This window comes from Passer domesticus, chromosome 3, assembly GCF_036417665.1.
Source record: "Passer domesticus isolate bPasDom1 chromosome 3, bPasDom1.hap1, whole genome shotgun sequence".
Taxonomy (NCBI): Eukaryota; Metazoa; Chordata; class Aves; order Passeriformes; family Passeridae; genus Passer; species Passer domesticus.
Genome location: NC_087476.1, coordinates 67,038,637 through 67,056,478, shown reverse-complemented (window position 1 = coordinate 67,056,478; position 17,842 = coordinate 67,038,637). Strand labels below are relative to the sequence as shown.

The 17,842-nt window shown below is 41.4% G+C and overlaps 1 protein-coding gene and 1 long non-coding RNA gene across 15 annotated transcripts in view; one reads left to right on the top strand and one right to left on the bottom strand.

The window, feature by feature from the left end:
- Window positions 1-17,842, bottom strand: part of SASH1 (SAM and SH3 domain containing 1) — a 143,490-nt gene that overhangs the window by 29,097 nt on the left and 96,551 nt on the right. For 7 of the 12 annotated variants that reach the window (XM_064413663.1, XM_064413664.1, XM_064413665.1 and 4 more), the window contains 2 exons: window positions 16,716-16,817; window positions 2,476-2,608 (listed from right to left, as the gene is read on the bottom strand). In XM_064413663.1, coding sequence (XP_064269733.1) covers window positions 2,476-2,608; window positions 16,716-16,817 — 235 coding nt within the window. Of the gene's footprint in view, window positions 1-2,475; window positions 2,609-2,823; window positions 3,202-3,317; window positions 3,471-6,177; window positions 6,276-7,955; window positions 8,095-16,715; window positions 16,818-17,842 lie in introns of those variants that run through there. The other 5 variants (XM_064413668.1, XM_064413673.1, XM_064413672.1 and 2 more) reach the window with 4 other exon arrangements.
- On the top strand, window positions 1,088-16,717 carry LOC135296830 (uncharacterized). Of its 3 annotated transcripts, XR_010358842.1 has the most exons (4): window positions 8,329-8,504; window positions 8,677-8,831; window positions 10,175-10,777; window positions 15,167-16,717. It is a non-coding gene; the product is annotated as an uncharacterized LOC135296830 (long non-coding RNA). The 3 variants fall into 3 exon arrangements; XR_010358843.1 differs by lacking the exons at window positions 8,329-8,504; window positions 15,167-16,717 and adding an exon at window positions 1,088-1,155 and having other exon boundaries at window positions 10,175-11,531; XR_010358841.1 differs by lacking the exon at window positions 15,167-16,717 and having other exon boundaries at window positions 10,175-11,531.

Here is a 17,842-nt window from a genome sequence, read left to right as displayed (position 1 = left end):
AGATGTGATGCATTTTTAAGTGCTATATAAGAATGGTGCCCAGGAATTAGGAAGTTTCAGTTATTTGGCTCACTTAGGAGCAGATTAAGACAAAATACATATGGATTCAGATACTGGCAAATTCTAGTGAGTATCAGCTTGGCCAAATGTACATTCATTGTGATAACAGAGTCAGTAATAGAAATGTGGGAGAAGAATCTGAGACTAGTGTGCTTTTATTTAAAACCTACAGGAACACATAAGAGAAATTCAGCAAAGTTGTTCTTTGTGAAGAAATTTTTGAATAGGATTATGCAGGATCTTTCTTCCAGGAAACTGCATGTCAGTTTTCAAAATAAGTCTACTCTTATACTATACTAAAGGCTGTTGAACATTAATGAACTTATCTAAATTTTACTGATGTTACTCAATCAAATATTATAGTCAACTCCCCAAAACCTAGTCACATATGATTTCACATTACTTCATATTCATCACACAGTTTCAAAGAGCCGTAGCAAACAGCTCAAAAACCAATCCAGTCAATTGCAGGTAACTTGGAAGACCAGATAGCAATCCCAAATCTGACCACCCTATTTTCTGTCATCTTGCACAGCCCTCTGACAAATCCAATTGGGAATACAGACCTGTATTATGAGAAATTTGGATGGACGAAGTTTATGAAGCACTTTTAATTTACCATATGAAAATTTGAGTATCAAATTTCCTGACAGAAAAGTCACAGATATTTACTGCTAAGGTAGACCTGGCTATTCAGGGTGCCTTCCAGTTATGCAGAAGTTATGCAGAATTAATCCATGTTGCTATTTAGCAATATTTGGTTCTGCTATCAAGTTTTTAAAGAGTGAATCAACAATGAAACTCCAAAATTATAGATGAAGTACAAACTCAGAGTTACAGATAATTTAATTAGAGAAGCCTAGAGCAAGAGAAGACAGACAGAAGATGGGAAAAGAAGGAGGGAGTACAAACTTATTTTTTTTTAATACAACTGCTTTTTTTTTTTAAATTTAGTGCTTTTTCTGCAGGGGGCAGGGGTGGAAAAACTCTAAGGAAATAACCCTGGAAGGAGTGGCAACACTTAAGTGAAAGACTGAGGGAGAAAGGAAATAAGGAGGTAAAGCACTGTAAGAGAGGATACAGAGAGAAAGACAGGTAAGTAACATGCTGAAGAGAAAGTTTGGTCCAACTGCAACAAGGCATCTGCCTGCCCAGCAGTCCCTGAGCTGCCTGCTCCTGTGTCTGCTCCCATCCCTGGAGCCTCCTCCTGATTGCTCCCTGCAGCTTTTCCCAGACCCCTGGGGAGAGGAGGAGGAGGTAGGATACGCTTCTCTGAAGGCCATCTTTCCCCAGAGCAGTGGAAAAAACAGTCCTACTTTGTTTGTCCCATCTCAAAATCCACATCTTTGTTTCCAAGGTATCTGAGCTTTATGCTCACCTATGAGGTGATAAAACCTTTCCAGACAGAGACAGCTGTCCATTCCAGAACTCTAGACAGGCTGTGCCTTTCACACCAGCCAGTAACACCACAACGTAGGAGAGGCAGGCTAGATCACAGATCTGCCAGCAGCTTCCTGCCACATACACAACATGCACGTGTTCTCCTTAAATGCACTAGGAAAGAATCATCATGCAGCTCAGCTCACTGCAGAGCTGAGGGGAATTGGCATATGATGCCAGGAAGGCCACCAACATAGAGAGGTGCCCACAATTCCAGTGAGGACTGCACAGCTGTGCAGAGAGGCTCCTGAGGATCAGGCTCCATTAATCTGAGTGCTCACACATGCACACAGGTCATCCGGAGTTAATTCTGCAGCAGTGTTCCCAGGGCTTGAACTCTGCTTCCCTTTCCCCACCCTTCTCCTCCTCCTCCCTTCTCTCCCCCTTTCTGTAGGGAGCAAAGCTCGTTTAGAAGCCAAATTGCAGACAGAAACCCCTGGAAGTAGAAGTCACAATGCAGCCTCTATCCCACAAGAATGTCTGACAGACGTTCTGTATTTTTGCCACAGGGTGATGCCATGTGGTTCAACTGCACCACCAGCCAGCTGCTACCCCTTCCAAAACGAGGAGCTTCACCTGTGTGCCACCCAGGGCCTGCGAGGAGGGAGCAGTGTGGTAATAGCTCCACTTACCTCCTTCCTGAGCTTGTGGGGCAGCAGGCTGGGATTGCTCCCAGGCTTGTTCCCTCCCCAGCATGGGGCATAAAACACAAGCCAACTTCTAATCTCTTAATGAGGGGCTCTCCAGCGCTGCTCTGAGAATACCAGATCAGCAGTAACCACATTCTAGGCTGTCACTTTCCTCCTTCTAAAGCCTAAAACTTCAGTAACTTAAGGCATGCACAACAGACAAGGCAGTTGTTCCTACCATTCCTTATGAATACTCCACCCCTCCCTCCCCCAACCCTCTACTTTCTGTCCCCTGTCAACACAAACATGTATTCACACAAACAGTTTTAACCACGTTGCTTTTTACCTTCTGTGCTGGGTTTTTTCATTTCTTCAACTCTTATGAGCTTCTTCCTGACTCTGCGAGTAGAATTCACCAGCTTGTGCAACCTCTTAAACTTCACCGACTCCTCTGTTTCATCATCGGATTGTTCTCTTGACTGGCAAAGAAACAAAGGGAATATTAATAAAGCAGAAGTTCCATGGCTTGCTCCTTCAAGTCAAGTTAACCCAGCTCATCTGCTGCGTTGTGTCAATGCAGCTCTGTAACTGGTGTTATATTTTCAGCTCGGATCAGACAGAAACATGTAAATTACTGAGGATTTTCTCGTTTTCTTTTTTTTTTCCTTTTTCTTTTTCTGAAAGCATGACATACCATTTTGATTTCTAAATCTGTGCAACGTAAGATCCTAGGCACCGAAATGCATTCCTGCCCTTGTCTTTCTTCATATGCATTGTGTAATAACTACTTCCACGTCCTCTTCCAGTATGTTTCAGGCAGGGCTCTTTTCCAGGGTTCTTCTTACCATACCAGTTATGCTCCCGTGGTTTAGTCAGTCCCTGGTCTGTCTGGCATCTCTGAACTCGTTATTTAAACCTGGTTATAAACAGCTTTTCCAAACTGAAGCTGTCACTGACGACTTCTCTTTTTCCCCCCCTAGTCTTCCCAGAAAATCAAAAACAGCAGCACAAGAAAGGGATGGGAAGGAAAGGAAGGAGGAGACCTCATCTGCCTCACTCACAGACTGCCACAGCTACAGAATCTTCCCTTCCTCCTCCCTGTTCCTTACACTCCTCCTTAAGGCTCTTGAGGCTCGAATTAAGATGGACAGAGCATTCCTCCAGCACTGACCAAGGGAAAACTCTGACCTTTTCAGATATACAGTGCAGTCCATATTCCCCAGCATCCCGTTTCGTTTTGCATCTGATCCAGTATGCTCAGTTCCAGCTGTTTTCCCTCAAGTATCAAACATTACAGAGACAAAAAAAAATTCCCTTCTCTCCAGCAGCAGTGACACAACAAGCTGAAACAATCCATTCCTTGTGAACGAGAAGACAACTTCGATTTTCGAGCCAGATCCAATGTTCAACGTGCTACTTCCTCTGTTTTAATCAGTTCAGAATGTGGAAGGCGGCGGGGGGAAGGGCAGGGAAGGGAGAGGAGAGGAGGCCAGCAGGGCTCTCCGGCTTGGCCAGGACAGCCCTGGCATCCTGCGCCGCTGCACATTCCTGCGCACAGCACAGGCTCCAGCTGGAGTGCGGTATGGATCGTATACCTTACTTTGTTTGCACTCATAGTCCCAGCCAATTCACAGCATTCCTAATGATCAGCTCTAAAAACCCTCATACAACTTCCTGTCAGTGCAGCTATCTGGGTTTCCACAGGGTGCTCATCCTCTTTTCTCCTTCTCCTTAATTAAACTTTTAAAAATAAAGATCCCCAAGAGATGCAAGCCAAGTAAAAACAAACAAACAAAAAAAAGCCATCCCCTTCTCTTCCCAGCAAAAATTCTGTCTGCTTATCTGGAGGATGAATAAGAGAGGCCAAACATAAAAATGCTTTCTACTTTTTGTAGTGCACTTAAATACCAGGATGAGGTACTGAACACAGATGCCATGGGGCAGGACACCAATTAGCAGCTGCACTGGAATGCTTCCAAAGGCACACACAGTGCCTGAGAGAGCCAGGGCAGCTCTGAAAGCCTACCTCCCAGGCATGCACCTCACAAGGGCCCCAGAACCACGGCAGAGCAAACTTCAACAAATTTCTGTAAGGGCACTGTCCATTACCAGCTTCCCACAAACTTTGCATTACTCTAAAATAAGGAAGAATACCAAACTGACCACATATGGCAGTAGGAATTGTCAATACATCATCCAAGAATTGCACAAATGCGTTTACTGTGGTTACAGACTGGCTAAGTAATTAATAAACTTCCTTCGGGAAAAATAGGACTGTAAAGAGTACCCGGGTTGTTTACATGAAGTAAATTAAGCAACTCCATGACCATTAATTCAGAGATTATGCCTAGGACAACTTAGTGATATGTCAAACAAGACAGACACATTTAGATAAGATGATGAATGGATTATTGACTGTAATCAAGAAGTTCAGTCACGACTTCTTGGGCCATTAAGCGCATCCTGGCAAGCAACCATCATGCATATTCTTCACTCAGTATATGTTTATTTTAAATGCAATTACTCTAGGGGATTGCTTTACATCATTACTTTTTGTACACCCTCAGTTCGCAATACTACTGTTTTTGAAACCGTGAGCTCTGTAAAACTTAGAGAACAGCTCACACCTGGTCCTCCCACCCAGGTTTTCACTGAAGTATAAACAGCTAGTCCTACTTTGCACCACTGATATCTATCTGATAAGAAACTGTTCTCCCTCAGGGTTATGAAGACTCAACAACAACAACGAAGAAAGAGCTTTTAAAACATCTGATATTTGCATTCACAAGTACCACAGCAAGAGCAAGTGTCAAAATAGCCTCAGTGCAAGGTACTGAAATTAAACACAAGTGGGTGGTACAGAGGATGCTCACTATACTTCAAAATAAATAAAGTCCAATCACAATTAAGTGGCAGCTGCTTTTCCCCAATGCTTCAGGATTCCCAGCACCCTTTTTAGCCGGGGTCCTCTACAAGCAGCGACAGATCCTTTCTGTTGCCCATACTGCACAGGTAGGTGAGAACAGGTCATGCATTATGGGTAGATGAAAGATAAAAACAGTCTCCCCCCAGAATCCTACTTCCTATCATACCAGGTAGCATGTGACAGAAAAATCTTCTACAGTGAAAAAGGACCGACAATAAGTTTGTGCAAAAAGGCCCAGAAATTGTGACTATACCAGCGGTGCTGCTCAGGAAACTTTACTGTCAAATAATGCCAATTTCTTGAAAATGAATGCATTTTCTAAAGGGTTACTCTTCACTTCCTGTTTTTGAATCAACTTTTTAAGAAAGGCTTTGGAATTATCAAAAGTTTCCACTTTGGCACATGGGAAACAGAGCTTAATTTTCCAGATCAAGCAATGCTTTCTTTTACAGCTAATATTAAAGAGAAAACAGAATTGTAAAGCATTCAGGCCATAACCGAGATATTTGGAAATCACTGAAATTCCATGCTTTGACTTCCCCAACCCACTCTACCCTCCTCTTTTTCATGGTGACCAAATTGCTTTTTTTGGTAGCTGAGCCTGACTTCAGATGGGAAAATTACCGCAGTGTCCCCAAAGCATGGCAGGCTGGGCAAATGGCTTCCCGGACAGCTCTAGCAGCAAGGCCCTGGCACAGGGCTTGGATGCAGCCAGCTGCCAGCCCCCTCTTGCTCTTGTCCCCCTTCACAGGCACTCCAGCGTGCTGCAGCACTGCAGAAGGGCAGACGGGGTCTGCTATGGAGGGAATGGATCTGCAAGGTGCTCAGCCACAGACAGGCTCTCCGGCACTGGAGGAATCCATGCTGCGCCCTGTCCACCAATGCCTCCCGGCCTCGGCACATGGCTCATGCACCAGGCCAAGCCTCGGTGTCCTTAATGTGCTGATAAAACAGCCAGAGCCCCCCCAGTCCCCCTGTGCACAGCCAAGGCAGGCCTCTCCCTGTGCCCTCAAGGGGACAACAAACAGATTTGCAATACTGCAAATAGGAACAACTTAACTTCCACCTCCTCTGCTCCAAATTTTTCCATCCGAAAGCCCATATGGCTCAACTTTTAATTACTTTGGCTAATGCTGTATGTAGTAATTCTGTGGTGAATGCTTAAGTGTTTCATTTCTGGTTTCCAGGGCAACATTACATCAGATTGCAGACAGCTGGCTCCACAGCCCTAAACCATAGCGAATTGGCCAAAGCCGAGGCACAAAACTCGCGCTGGTTGAAAGCGAGCGCAGGGCCCGGCCGGGCTGCCGGGGACCCTACGCGGCCCGTGGGGCCCCTTGGCGGGGCTGGCTGGGAGGAGCTGCCCTCCCCGCGCCTTGGAGCAAGTGCATCCCGCATCTGCGATGCTCTCACGGCGCGGAAACCCGCCAGCTCGGAGAGCTTGGCTGCACAAACGCGTGAAGGACTGCAGGGAAATGGGGAATATATTAACAGCATCTGGAAATACCGAGAACTGCATGCAGAGGACTGCGGCCACCACGTACCACACGGCTGGAAAACTACAGAGAGGCCAAGGCCCGTACCCACTGCTCAGCATTTCACTGCAAACAAACGTGGTCACAAACAATGAAGATGCTCTCAAATCCAGAAGAAATAAATCCCCTCTGCCACCTCTTGCCTCCCTTCACCTTGGAAAAGTCCCGACTTGTGCACCCCCCGCAAAGGCCACGCTTTGCATCACCTCGTATGTGAGATTAAAGTAAAGAGCTTTACGTTCGGGAACAAATAGGAAATTAGCACACACACTCTGACATTCTAGGAGCTCTTTACAGTTCTGCTCTTGGCACCCTTCTTGCTTTCTCTCCTGCTTTTCTCACGCAGGCTCTTAGCTGCTGCTTGCTCGGGAGGCTGGGCACACGCCTTGCTCTGCCGCTCTCTAACATCCAGCCCATTTCACACGCCACAGAAATAACAATCTTAACCTCCCTCTTTGAATTAGTGCTTCCCAGAGAGAAAGGGAGAGTGAGAGAGAGAACTAGCATTTATTAGTGTTCTTGGAATTAACTGGCAAAATGTAAACCAGAAGTAAGTAGCTGGCTTTTGACAGGACTATGTTTGGAAACACTTCAGGGTTATAGCAGCAGCCCTTAAAAAACAGGCAAAGCTTGGTAGCCATGTCCCAATAAAAATGTGTAAGAAACACTAGGACAACATCCAGTTAAAGATATCATGACTGATTAATTTGCTTCAGCTCCAGAAAAAAACCCCAAACATATATGACTTTTAAACGAGCCGTGTGAAGCCATTTAGAGAGATGTTAAAATTTTACAGTTTGTTTTATGCCCCCAGTAATAGTTCAGCCCCAAACTGAAATCTCTAGGAAACCTTCCATCTAAGAAAAAAGGAAATCTTTTAATACCTGCATAAACTCAAGCTGCAATTCTTTTTCGCTATCAGACAATTCTTGTTCAGCAAAGTGGGGCAAAAAACCACATTTAGATTCATAGACACATCACATCACATGCCCCAGCCCTGTGCTAGCTCACCTCAGAACTACAAGCTCCGTAGTAAATGTAGTTTTAAAAGAGACTTTGCTGTTCTGTTCAGGAGATGTGGCTACACGTGTCCTTTCTTCTTTCTAACAAGCTTTCTCCATCTGCCAAAAATCCCAACCATTCTAACTTTAAAAAGTTTTTTATTAAAGATGCCTGGATAAAATCAGAGACAGGAAAATAGAAAAGAAAAGAACTTAAAAGCCCAAGGAAAGGAAAAGGAAAGCTGAAAAAAACTATGCATGCTGCGCTGTGCCTAAGAATAACCACAAAAGCCTTTTCTCTCTCTCCCTCTCTGAAACAGGAGGCACATCCTCTCCACATCATGCTACATGCTCAGTGACTTACCAGCTTCGGCATTTATAGACCTAAAGCTCAGTTTCGAGTATTTTCCCCCGAGTCCTCAACCGCTGTCAGCTTTGTAACCCTAAAATTTAGGAGCAGACACTTCTTCTTAAGTATTGAATTTGCTCTGAATCCTGCAGACAAAATGCCTCTTCTCTCGAGTTACATTATCAGACACCAAACTGGCTCCGATTCCAGTGCTGAATATGTAAAGAAGAAAAAAGCGTGATGCTGGACTCAATTAGCTGTTTTCCGCTCACTGATTGATTCCCCCAGTTACTCGCTAGCTGCATAACTTGCAAGAAAGGCATAAGTCATCAGCTCTAAGCAAATCTTCTATTCACCACAAGGAAAAAAGGGAGTGTTGTACATGGCAAACAATCCCTGTTTTCACTGATGAAGGCTTGCTGACCTCTTGCTGGCCTCCAGTTCCTTAATTACTGTCTATGGAATTTCAGTGAAAGAAAAAAATACAGAGAATCTCTGCAAAGCCAGGACGAAGAGTGACCCTCAAACACCACCACTAGAGTGGAGGCTGTGTCTATAGGAAATGTAACTTAAACCCTTTACCAGGCTTTTTTTATTTTCTCTTTTTTAATTCTTTTGACAAAAATCCCTGGAGAATTTCCCTTTATAAAGGGCTAATTTGAAGGGAAAATAAACCTTGCTTAAATGTTTTTTAACTTGGTGAACTTAGATACTTTTTTTTAATCTTTCCCCTCAGTTTCAGTGCTACAAAAGAACATAAATAAGAACTGGAAAGAGAAATGCTGGTCCAGAAGTGGTGGCTTTATGAAGTACTGTAGTGTGAATTTAAAGTTCTCTGCCTAGGCTGAGCTGTGATCTCCCTTCCCAAGAAACAGACTCTGAGATGCTCAAGTAAGTTGGCCAACCACACCTTATCCCAAACCTCACAAAAAATCCAGAATTTGGACATTTCTTCTCAGACCACATGAAAACGAGGACCAAGATTGCTGCTTATTGGGAACACTGCTATCCAGGGGTGGAAAGCAGTAGCATAGGCATACCACAACAGCCAGGTTCTCTTTAAGCCAGGGAAGTTTCTTCTTTATCAGAACCACACTATAAGTGGTCTGCTAATCCGGATTTACTGCAAATCAATCACACCATGAAATCACAGCTGGACTAAACATCTATTCCCTTTGATGGCTGGCTAATTTTAATGAGCCCCCAGCCAAATGGTATTTTTCAGTTTCTCACATCACCTTTTTAGTAGTGACTGTATACAGTTTTTGTACTCCTGAGTGGTCATGGAAACTAGATTGACTAGTGTGCTGTAGCTGGGTTCTTACCCTTGAATTACTTCAGCCCCAAAACTCTGATGTAAAGCCCTATGGAAAATTCTAAGCTTCAGATAAAACCAGCTAGTGTTCTCCAGTTTCAATAACATACAAGCCCACATCAAGTAAAACATGACAGCAACTTCCTTGAAATGTATCCCAGATTCCCTTAAAAGTTCATGGCCATGAGTGAAACTGATCTAAGTTTGGGGCTTTGCAACTTGAGTTTTAAAGGTTTTGGGTTTCATTAAGAAAGCTTCACAGATCTCTAATCCTTGCAGAGGCTGTTTAAGAAAACTGCATGAAACTAAGATGTGATAATCTGTGTCATATCCTGAAGTAACATATAACAGCCTCCAAAATTCTAAAGAAAATTAACAGACACCATCAATATATTTTTTCCAAGAACATGAATTGCAAGGGCTGTGCAAGTCTAAAATGTGCAGTATCAGACCCCGTAGGTAACCACGTCTGGGTTTGGTCTGTGATTACTTACATGAAAATCAAAGGAGCATCCAATGGCTACTTTGGTGAGAGATATATTACACATTAGCTGGTGACGACACTGCTTGCTGAAATTAGTGGGAAATATTTGTCATAAGTAACAAGAGCATAAAAGTTTAATTCTCCCAGGAGGTCTGTCTTGATACAAGAATAGCTGCTTAGGCAAATTCCTAGCTGTTAACTGTTTCCAGGTTTTAGTTTAATTTTGAGAAGCACATTGCTGACATTTGTATCTGCAAACCAGACACATTTCCTCATGGCAAAGTGCTTCTCTCACTGATTAGCCCAATTAATTTTAATGATATTACAACTGTACTCATACACCACTTGTCATAGGTATATATAGCAGAATGAAGCTCTGTATTACATTATTTTGTACCTGTTACAATACAGCATTCTTTTCCAATTCTCCCGCAGACTCTACTATACATGGACTCAAAAGTCTTTAACACTCTCTCAACTGAATCTTATATTTGGCAAGACTAAGAAGATCCAGGGAGATTTCCTATACTTTGGCACAGGCTGTACTATTAATGAATGGAGTACTCCACTGGTGCTGGAAATCCTGCTCTCGACTTCTTGGAAAACCAAGGGTGAAACAGCAATACACGAAACAAAATTCACATCAGAGAAAAAAAGGAAGAATGAGAACCCTTCAGTGAAGGCTGTAGTCACTTAAATTACATTCTTATAGTACCTTCAAACAATCAGGCTGTTAATGTTAACATCCAAAGCATGAGGAAGGAAACACCAGCATTGGGGAAGGGGCACAAGTGGTAACCAATGAGAGGACAATTAAAATTTTCTGTTGCACCACAAGGAAAGTTTATTCAGCCTGTGTCTGCCAAATAGGGCAGTGAAACACATGGCTTTTGAAATTCCTAATTCTTGAACTGAGCAAAGCTTTGTTCTAATTTAATAGGCTTGGGGGCAGGGAAACCACATTATGGATTATAGCATCTCCTGCTGGCTGATGCATGGAGAACAGGAAAAAGCTGGCAACACCCCCACACCCTCAAGGTAATAAGCACAAAAAATAGGCAGCTGCCAAAAGGCAAGAAGGGTATAAAAAAGTGAATTAGTATGTTAGAATAAATATTAAATTAATTTGCCTTCCCATCTCCCATCCTCTTCAAACACATGGCCAAACATTTTGCAATAAAGTAAGTCAATAGGGCTTCTGAGTGCATGCAAACAGAAGTGGTTATGAACACGCCTAACTGCAGCCACTGCTTGGGTGTTACTGTAAGCTCTGAGTCATGGCAGAAGGAAGATTTTCTCAGAGACTTTACAACAGACTAACTACAGGAGAAACTCCTGCTGGCAGCAAGCAGATTTACTTGGGCTGCATTCCTGCCAGCTGCTCAGTACAATCCTGTGGTGACAATGTTTAGTCTTGCTAGGGACACACACCTAGCCAAGCTGTATCTGATAACAACAAGGGTGGCTCCTGCATGGTAAATAATACTTAAAGACGTGACCCAGTTTTATTCTGAATAATTTGCAGCTGTTTCTCCTGCAAATTCTGAAGTGTTCTGGACAATTTCAGAAAAAAATAGGTAAGAAACTCCTTAAGAGTGTTCTACAAGACCAAATACAGACACATCAATGGTCTCATGCTTTCCTATCATCACTCCCCAGTACTGACCTTACTTTGGGTTATGTCATGGGAACTGTAATGACTATTTCCATTTCTCTCACAAAGGTTTTTGTATTACTGTACCCATGGGAATTCCTGCTCTTATGCATAGATAGAGGGAAAGATCATAACAAAATATGCTGTAATTCTTCTGCTACCAGCTTTCACCCAGAGGTGCTGGACACCGTCCCTGGGATCAGTGGAAAAGGAGGGCAGCCAATGCCTCCCAGGACAGGTCCCTGTGACAGGCACATAGCGTGGGAATTGACCACTACCATTTTGAAGCATGTCTTATTATAGGTTCTTTTTCATCATAACTGTTACTAAGCACTAACAGTACTGCAAGAATTTGGGTAGTAATAATAAATACACCACCCAATAAAATGAGGCATATCGGTGCCTTTCAGGAAATCTTAACAGAAATTGGGTCACTGGATTCTTTGGAGCAAAGATGAAAGCTCTGCATTCATTCACAGCTACACTCAGCAACAGCTCTCCTCTGTTACTTGAAAGAGCATGCAGGGCCTGGAGGCAGCAACAAGTTCTCCAAGAAGAACTAAAACACAGAAAAATCTTCTTCTACCCTTTAGCCTTTCATGGAAAAGAAACCTTACCAAAAATGGTGAGTCCTGGGATAAGAGCAAAACCAGGGATAACACTTCAAAATATTCACATTGCTTCGAATTAAATACTAATGTTTAAAGTAAAACAAACCTCATCACACCCTACTCTCTATGGATACCCGATGCTGATTCCTAATATACATTGACTCTGAGCTGATTTTGAACAAATTAAACTGAATATACCAAAAGTAGGACTTTTTTCTGTTTATGCTAACAGTCCTGTATTATGAGCATAATAACTTTAACCAATGGTTGAAAATTTTAAGAATCTATCAGTACTATGAATAAAAATCAGTTAAAAATAGCTGCATTTGAAAGCATCCACATACTGAAATACAGTATAACCCAGAATAATGTGGATTTGCTGTAATTATGCTTAGATTTACTTTTGAGGTAATTGGTGCTACAGAAGTTACACTTTCATTATTTCTTTTCTTCCTATTCTTCACACTTACCAAACACAGTAATGACTGTCATGAGTCAGAGATAATTATATCAGACTTATTTGTCAGAGCCAGGTTTGTACCATGGGTAACACAATCCTGATTCAACAGCTTCAGCATCTCTGAGACTGAAATGAATACAGCTCAAAGTCTATTCTCATCTGTTACTCTGCCTTTGATGCCTGTAGCAGACAAACCAAATTCTGCACAGCCTTTCAACTTTTATCCTATTTAACCGCTTGTTAAAAAAAAAAAGAAATAATAGTAAGTACTGGAGCAACAAATTATTATCTCAGTCCAGCTAGAGCTGTTGCTGTGTGGACTCCATGGACTGCCATCTGTTAAAAAAGGATCTACAGAAGACAGAAAAGAGAGGCAACACAGGCAGAAATTGTACCCAGCATCAGCCTCATGGCAGATGTGCACAGCACACTTACAGGTCTGCACCACTGCTGCCACCCTCCACAGAGAAACAAATGGGGTGCCAGTTTCCTACTGGCAATGCAATGATCCTGGGAACACAAGTGTTGGGAGGGCAGGGATGTAAAACAGCACTGCAGGCCCCCCCACTGCCCATGTGTGGGTCATATTGCTGGAGGGAAATGCTGCTTTTGTTCTCTCCACTCATAAATATTATGGCCTCTCTCCTGAGGCTACTAAGGCACATCTGGTAGGTGAGGTGATGTCAGATAAGCATGGCACAGCTCACTGTGGCACCTTTCAAATGAAGGCCAGCTATACTACCTTGAAGTTTGCGGGATGGGTGAGCATTACCCGCTGATGGAAACCAAAATACAGAAGATGAGACCAACAAACCAGTTTGGTTCAGAGATAATTACAACTTCATTCAACTTGCATCTACAGAAACTGCCAGTGAAGTTAATTAGTGGTTTGTGTCAGTGTCAGCACACATATGATACACGCTTCTGTCAAACTCCCTGGTGCTTCCTCTTCCATTTCCCCACTCTGGCATGACACATGGCAAGTGGTACAATTAGTGGTCTTTAGCAGAGGGCACAGGAAAGAAACTGACTGACACACTGAACATACTGACTTTTCCTCGTGCTGGTTCTCCAAGCTGGGCTGGTGCCATAGCAGCAAGGGCTCTGAGGATGAAGCAGCCCTATTTTAGATGAACTGAGAATGTCAGCCCCCAAAAGTTATCAAATGATCTTCTATCTTTAGGAAGCATAAAAGGCACCTCAGTGTAAAGAAAGAATGTGATACAATTTTGAAGTCGCCTCTTTCCCTGGACTTTCTGACTCCTGAGGACAAATAGGGCCTTATCTACAATCCAGAAAGGGATCCATTTGTAATCTGCACCTGTTTTACATCCCAGTGCTTGGCACAAGGCAATGAAAGCTTGTCTAGTGTTAATGTGAACTGCCTTCATTGCAACAGAGATGAAACGTAAATATTCAGAAAAAATTTGTAAGAAAATCATGAGGCTTTTTAGAGCTTTGATACATCTGACTGAAAAGAAAAACAGTTTCAACTGCATACCCACATGAGCAAATAAGGAACACGCATATTTTGTTGTGAAACAGGGGGACCACAGCAGAGAGACTAAAAGCCACTAATTACTCCATAGTGGCAAAGAACCAGGTCACCTACTGGCTTGGCAAGGCTTTTGTTTGTTTATTTGTTTCTTAAGAACAAACAAACAGGACATACAATTAAGAGCACAGCAATGACATAGGGCTGCCTGCCTTGGGATGCTGACCTTTCCACTCCTCACTCCTTTGTGGTTCATCTTTAGGGTTTAGTTTTGTTAAGGGTATGAAACACAAGTTTCCATTTCCTGGCAGACTGATTTAAAAGAGGAGAACCTGGAAAACAGAATCCTCAAATCAATCTTTAAAATGAGAATCTTTAAATCAACACCAGTTATGGTAGTCATAAACATGATAGCTATAAAAGCTTTTCTAAAAAAGTGGTCTTTTCCTAAAAAGGAAAACAATAACTTATGATACACGCACTTCAGATATTATTTGTATGCTGTGGGCACAGCTGACTTGAAAGGAAAGGATTACTTAAAACCTTAGAACACTCCAGACATTCTGCCTTCATTTTTAGATTCTCTCATTGCTTAGATTCAATCTTGTTTTTGTTTTGTTTACTAAATGATCACATTGTTTCATTAAAAACTGCCTAGTAACAACTTGGTTGTGAGACTGAAAAATAAATAAGTTTAAAAAGCAAACAGAACCAGAAGAACCATGGCCCAAAGATTTCAAATTCAAACCAGAAATGTTTAGTTCAGGAACTTGCATTTTCAATTGCTTTCCTAGTGTAAGTATAAGGCAGTGGGCTACCTAAAAGTATATTTTTAATATATGGAAAGCCATCTGTGCTTCATGGCCTATATAAAATGAGTTGGGTAATTTTAAGTTGAGGTTCCAAATATGCAGAATACAAATCATAAAAATGGCACTGAAATGCAAACCATTTGGGAAAGAAAGGGCTTGAAAACAGAATAATCTTTGCATGCCTCAAAAGCTGGTAATTTCAGATTAGCAGAGAGGTCCTTTGGCAAAAAAGTCTGAGTGAACACATATTCTTATACTTTTCTTTGTTTGTTTTTCCCTTTTGTCAATTACAGCCCAAAGTGTTTCACCCCAGTTAACCTCAGTTTCATTCTTGTTTACAAAAAAAAAAAAAGTCAAGCTGAGTTTTGTTCTAACATGAACTTTCATTTCTGCAGATGATCCTCTTCCCTTGAAGGCAAGCAGTTTCACAGCTTCTGTTAAAAGCAACCAACAAAAACAAGGAGCGGGGGCAAACGTCTTGAGAATTATCTACAGTGATTGAATAGAGATCCCCCACTGAAGTTAGGAGAAATTTAGTTCAAATCCTACCAGAAACAGCAGAGAGAGGCAACCAAGCTGTTGGCTCGAAGTGCAAAGATGGCTTAGGAAAACAACTCTACAGAAAAGGTGCCAAATCATTCCATTAGGGCAGAAATACTGAATCATGTTCAATCCTCAAGAGATACACACAGCTTTCAGTAATTCAACACAAGTGTAAAACACTATCAATAGATTTAAGAGAGAAATTCATTATCCTTCTGAGATTTGACCATGGTAAATGAGAGTTTTGAGGGGCTTATGCTACAGGTACCCTAGAGAAAAGCCTTAAGAGAAGGGAAGTTCAAGCTTATAAATACTAATAAGGAAAGATCAGACATCTTTCAGTTGGCTAAACAATCAGTTCAGGAGAGTCAGGATCCTTCCTTCTCTATTCTTTACAAATTTTTGGTATAACACAACAGAGTATAAGGCAACATCAGTTCCCCTCTGCTCCAATGTAACTAAAGATGGGCATATCTTTTTGAACACAAACAACAAAATCTTTCTCTGCCACCAAATATGTTAAACATCTCATAAAATGACATTGCATTCCTTTTTTTCATTTAGGAAGGAGGAGCTAACTGGCTGCTGCCGTTAGCAGGAAATTCCATTGACAATAAAATAAATAAATCAACCAATCGAATCCAAAGCCTATGATTCAATTATATGGGTTACAAAGAGCTTGAATTTGACAGTCAAATGTGTTCTTCTCTAAGATTTATCTGTGAACTTCCAGTTAGAGAACTGAAGTGGAATAAACTACTCAGTGAAAATGAAGATATCTGGAAGAAAAAATTAATTAATTCAGTATGGCACAACATAAAGACTGTCTGGTGCCCATAAAAACAACAGAAGTTAAACAGCTCAGAAGCAAAAAAAAAAAAAAAAAGGAAAGCTGCCTTACTGCTTATGGATCTGACAAAAGCCACAAACTCTGGGCTGTGAGTTTGCAAATGCAGAGACAGAGTGTTTGAAGGCAGCAGGCAGCTAGGACTTAGCCAGATCCTCATCTAGAATGTATCAACAAGGGCTAGAAAAGCCTGAGAAACTCTACTGATGAATCAACAACTTCCCTCTAAATGACCAAAAAGCTATTTTCTGTGGATTTTGAAACAAGGGGGATTTCTGCCTGGGACAACTTGTGTTTCAAAAGCTCAGTGACAAATGGGTGAGTTGTTTTATAAAAAAAAGAGAGATTATACAATAAGACTGTTGAAGTCTATGATTATGAAGATTTAAAATGCAAGTTAAAGATTCTCTGCAGACAGAACAGAGCATCACTAGGCACTGATACATTTGCTATTAAGGAAATTGCCAGGTAAATCAGGATATTTCAGTACTTCAATGAAAGTATTTAAATATTAAATGACACTGGGGAGCTATATCACAATTACAGGTACTTACATTACAATTGGAAGACCCATCAAGTGTCGAGTAAGAGCCATCAGGCCATTCTGTAGCATCTACAGTGCTCGACTGCCTGTGCTGGGCTTCATATTCTTTCAGCTGAAATTTGAAAAGACAGAAAGAATATTTTCCAGCAATAAGAAGAGATCAATCTTCATTAAAACAGCAAGAGTTAATGTAATTTCATTTTTCCCCCGTATCATTGTGGATCTGGGAAAATCTCAATTTTTCCACTGCACACCTCACTTATTCAAAATAAATTGTTCAACAATCTGAAGTATAAAAAATGAGTTGCTGATTTGTTGTTTTTTTTTCTTAGAAGGAAATGATCTGTAAATACTGAAATTTGATGACCTATTGTTGGTAAAACATAAATTACACATCCCCATCTCAAAGGCAGAGTTTACAGTGGACAGACTAAATCACAATGACCTGACAATTTCCTTCATAAAGAAAATGATCTGCAGTAAAGACTAGGAACCATTCTTTGTAATAAAAAAAAAATAAATCTCCCACTGTCCAATAAAAAGCTTTAGACAAAACCAATACTACAGGAGTCAAAGTGTTGTAAGGATCAAGCACTGATATTTTAAAAAACAAGGCTGTTGCTAGTAGCTCAGACCACTGGAGGGAAACTCTACCAGTCCATATATGAACTAACAGACTAGGTACAACCCTTTCACCCCACAAAACTTTAACAGCAGAAAAGAAAAACAATTCCCAATATTCCAACACAGTAATTTAAAAATCTTGCATTTTTTCATTATATGATTTCCAGCTAAGCAATATTTTTGTTCAGACAATAACATAAATTTATATTCTACAATAATCTATCTCACAATGTAATATGTCAGTAAAGATATTTATATGACTACAAACCAATCTAAATTATGTTTTCTCTAATGGAGCCCATACAGAACATCCTGTGTGCTCCATCACAGTATTTTACACAAAGGTTGTGTTGAAACTTTAACACTCTTTTGGCTCCTGAGCAAGTAAAACCTTGGCCCTACTGCTGCACAAATACTTTATGTATACTTCACAGTTGCAATACTTCACAGTTCTTTTTCTTGTGGTTTATTAACATTTAGAGTTTGTAAAGAAACACTTGTGACAGCCACCCC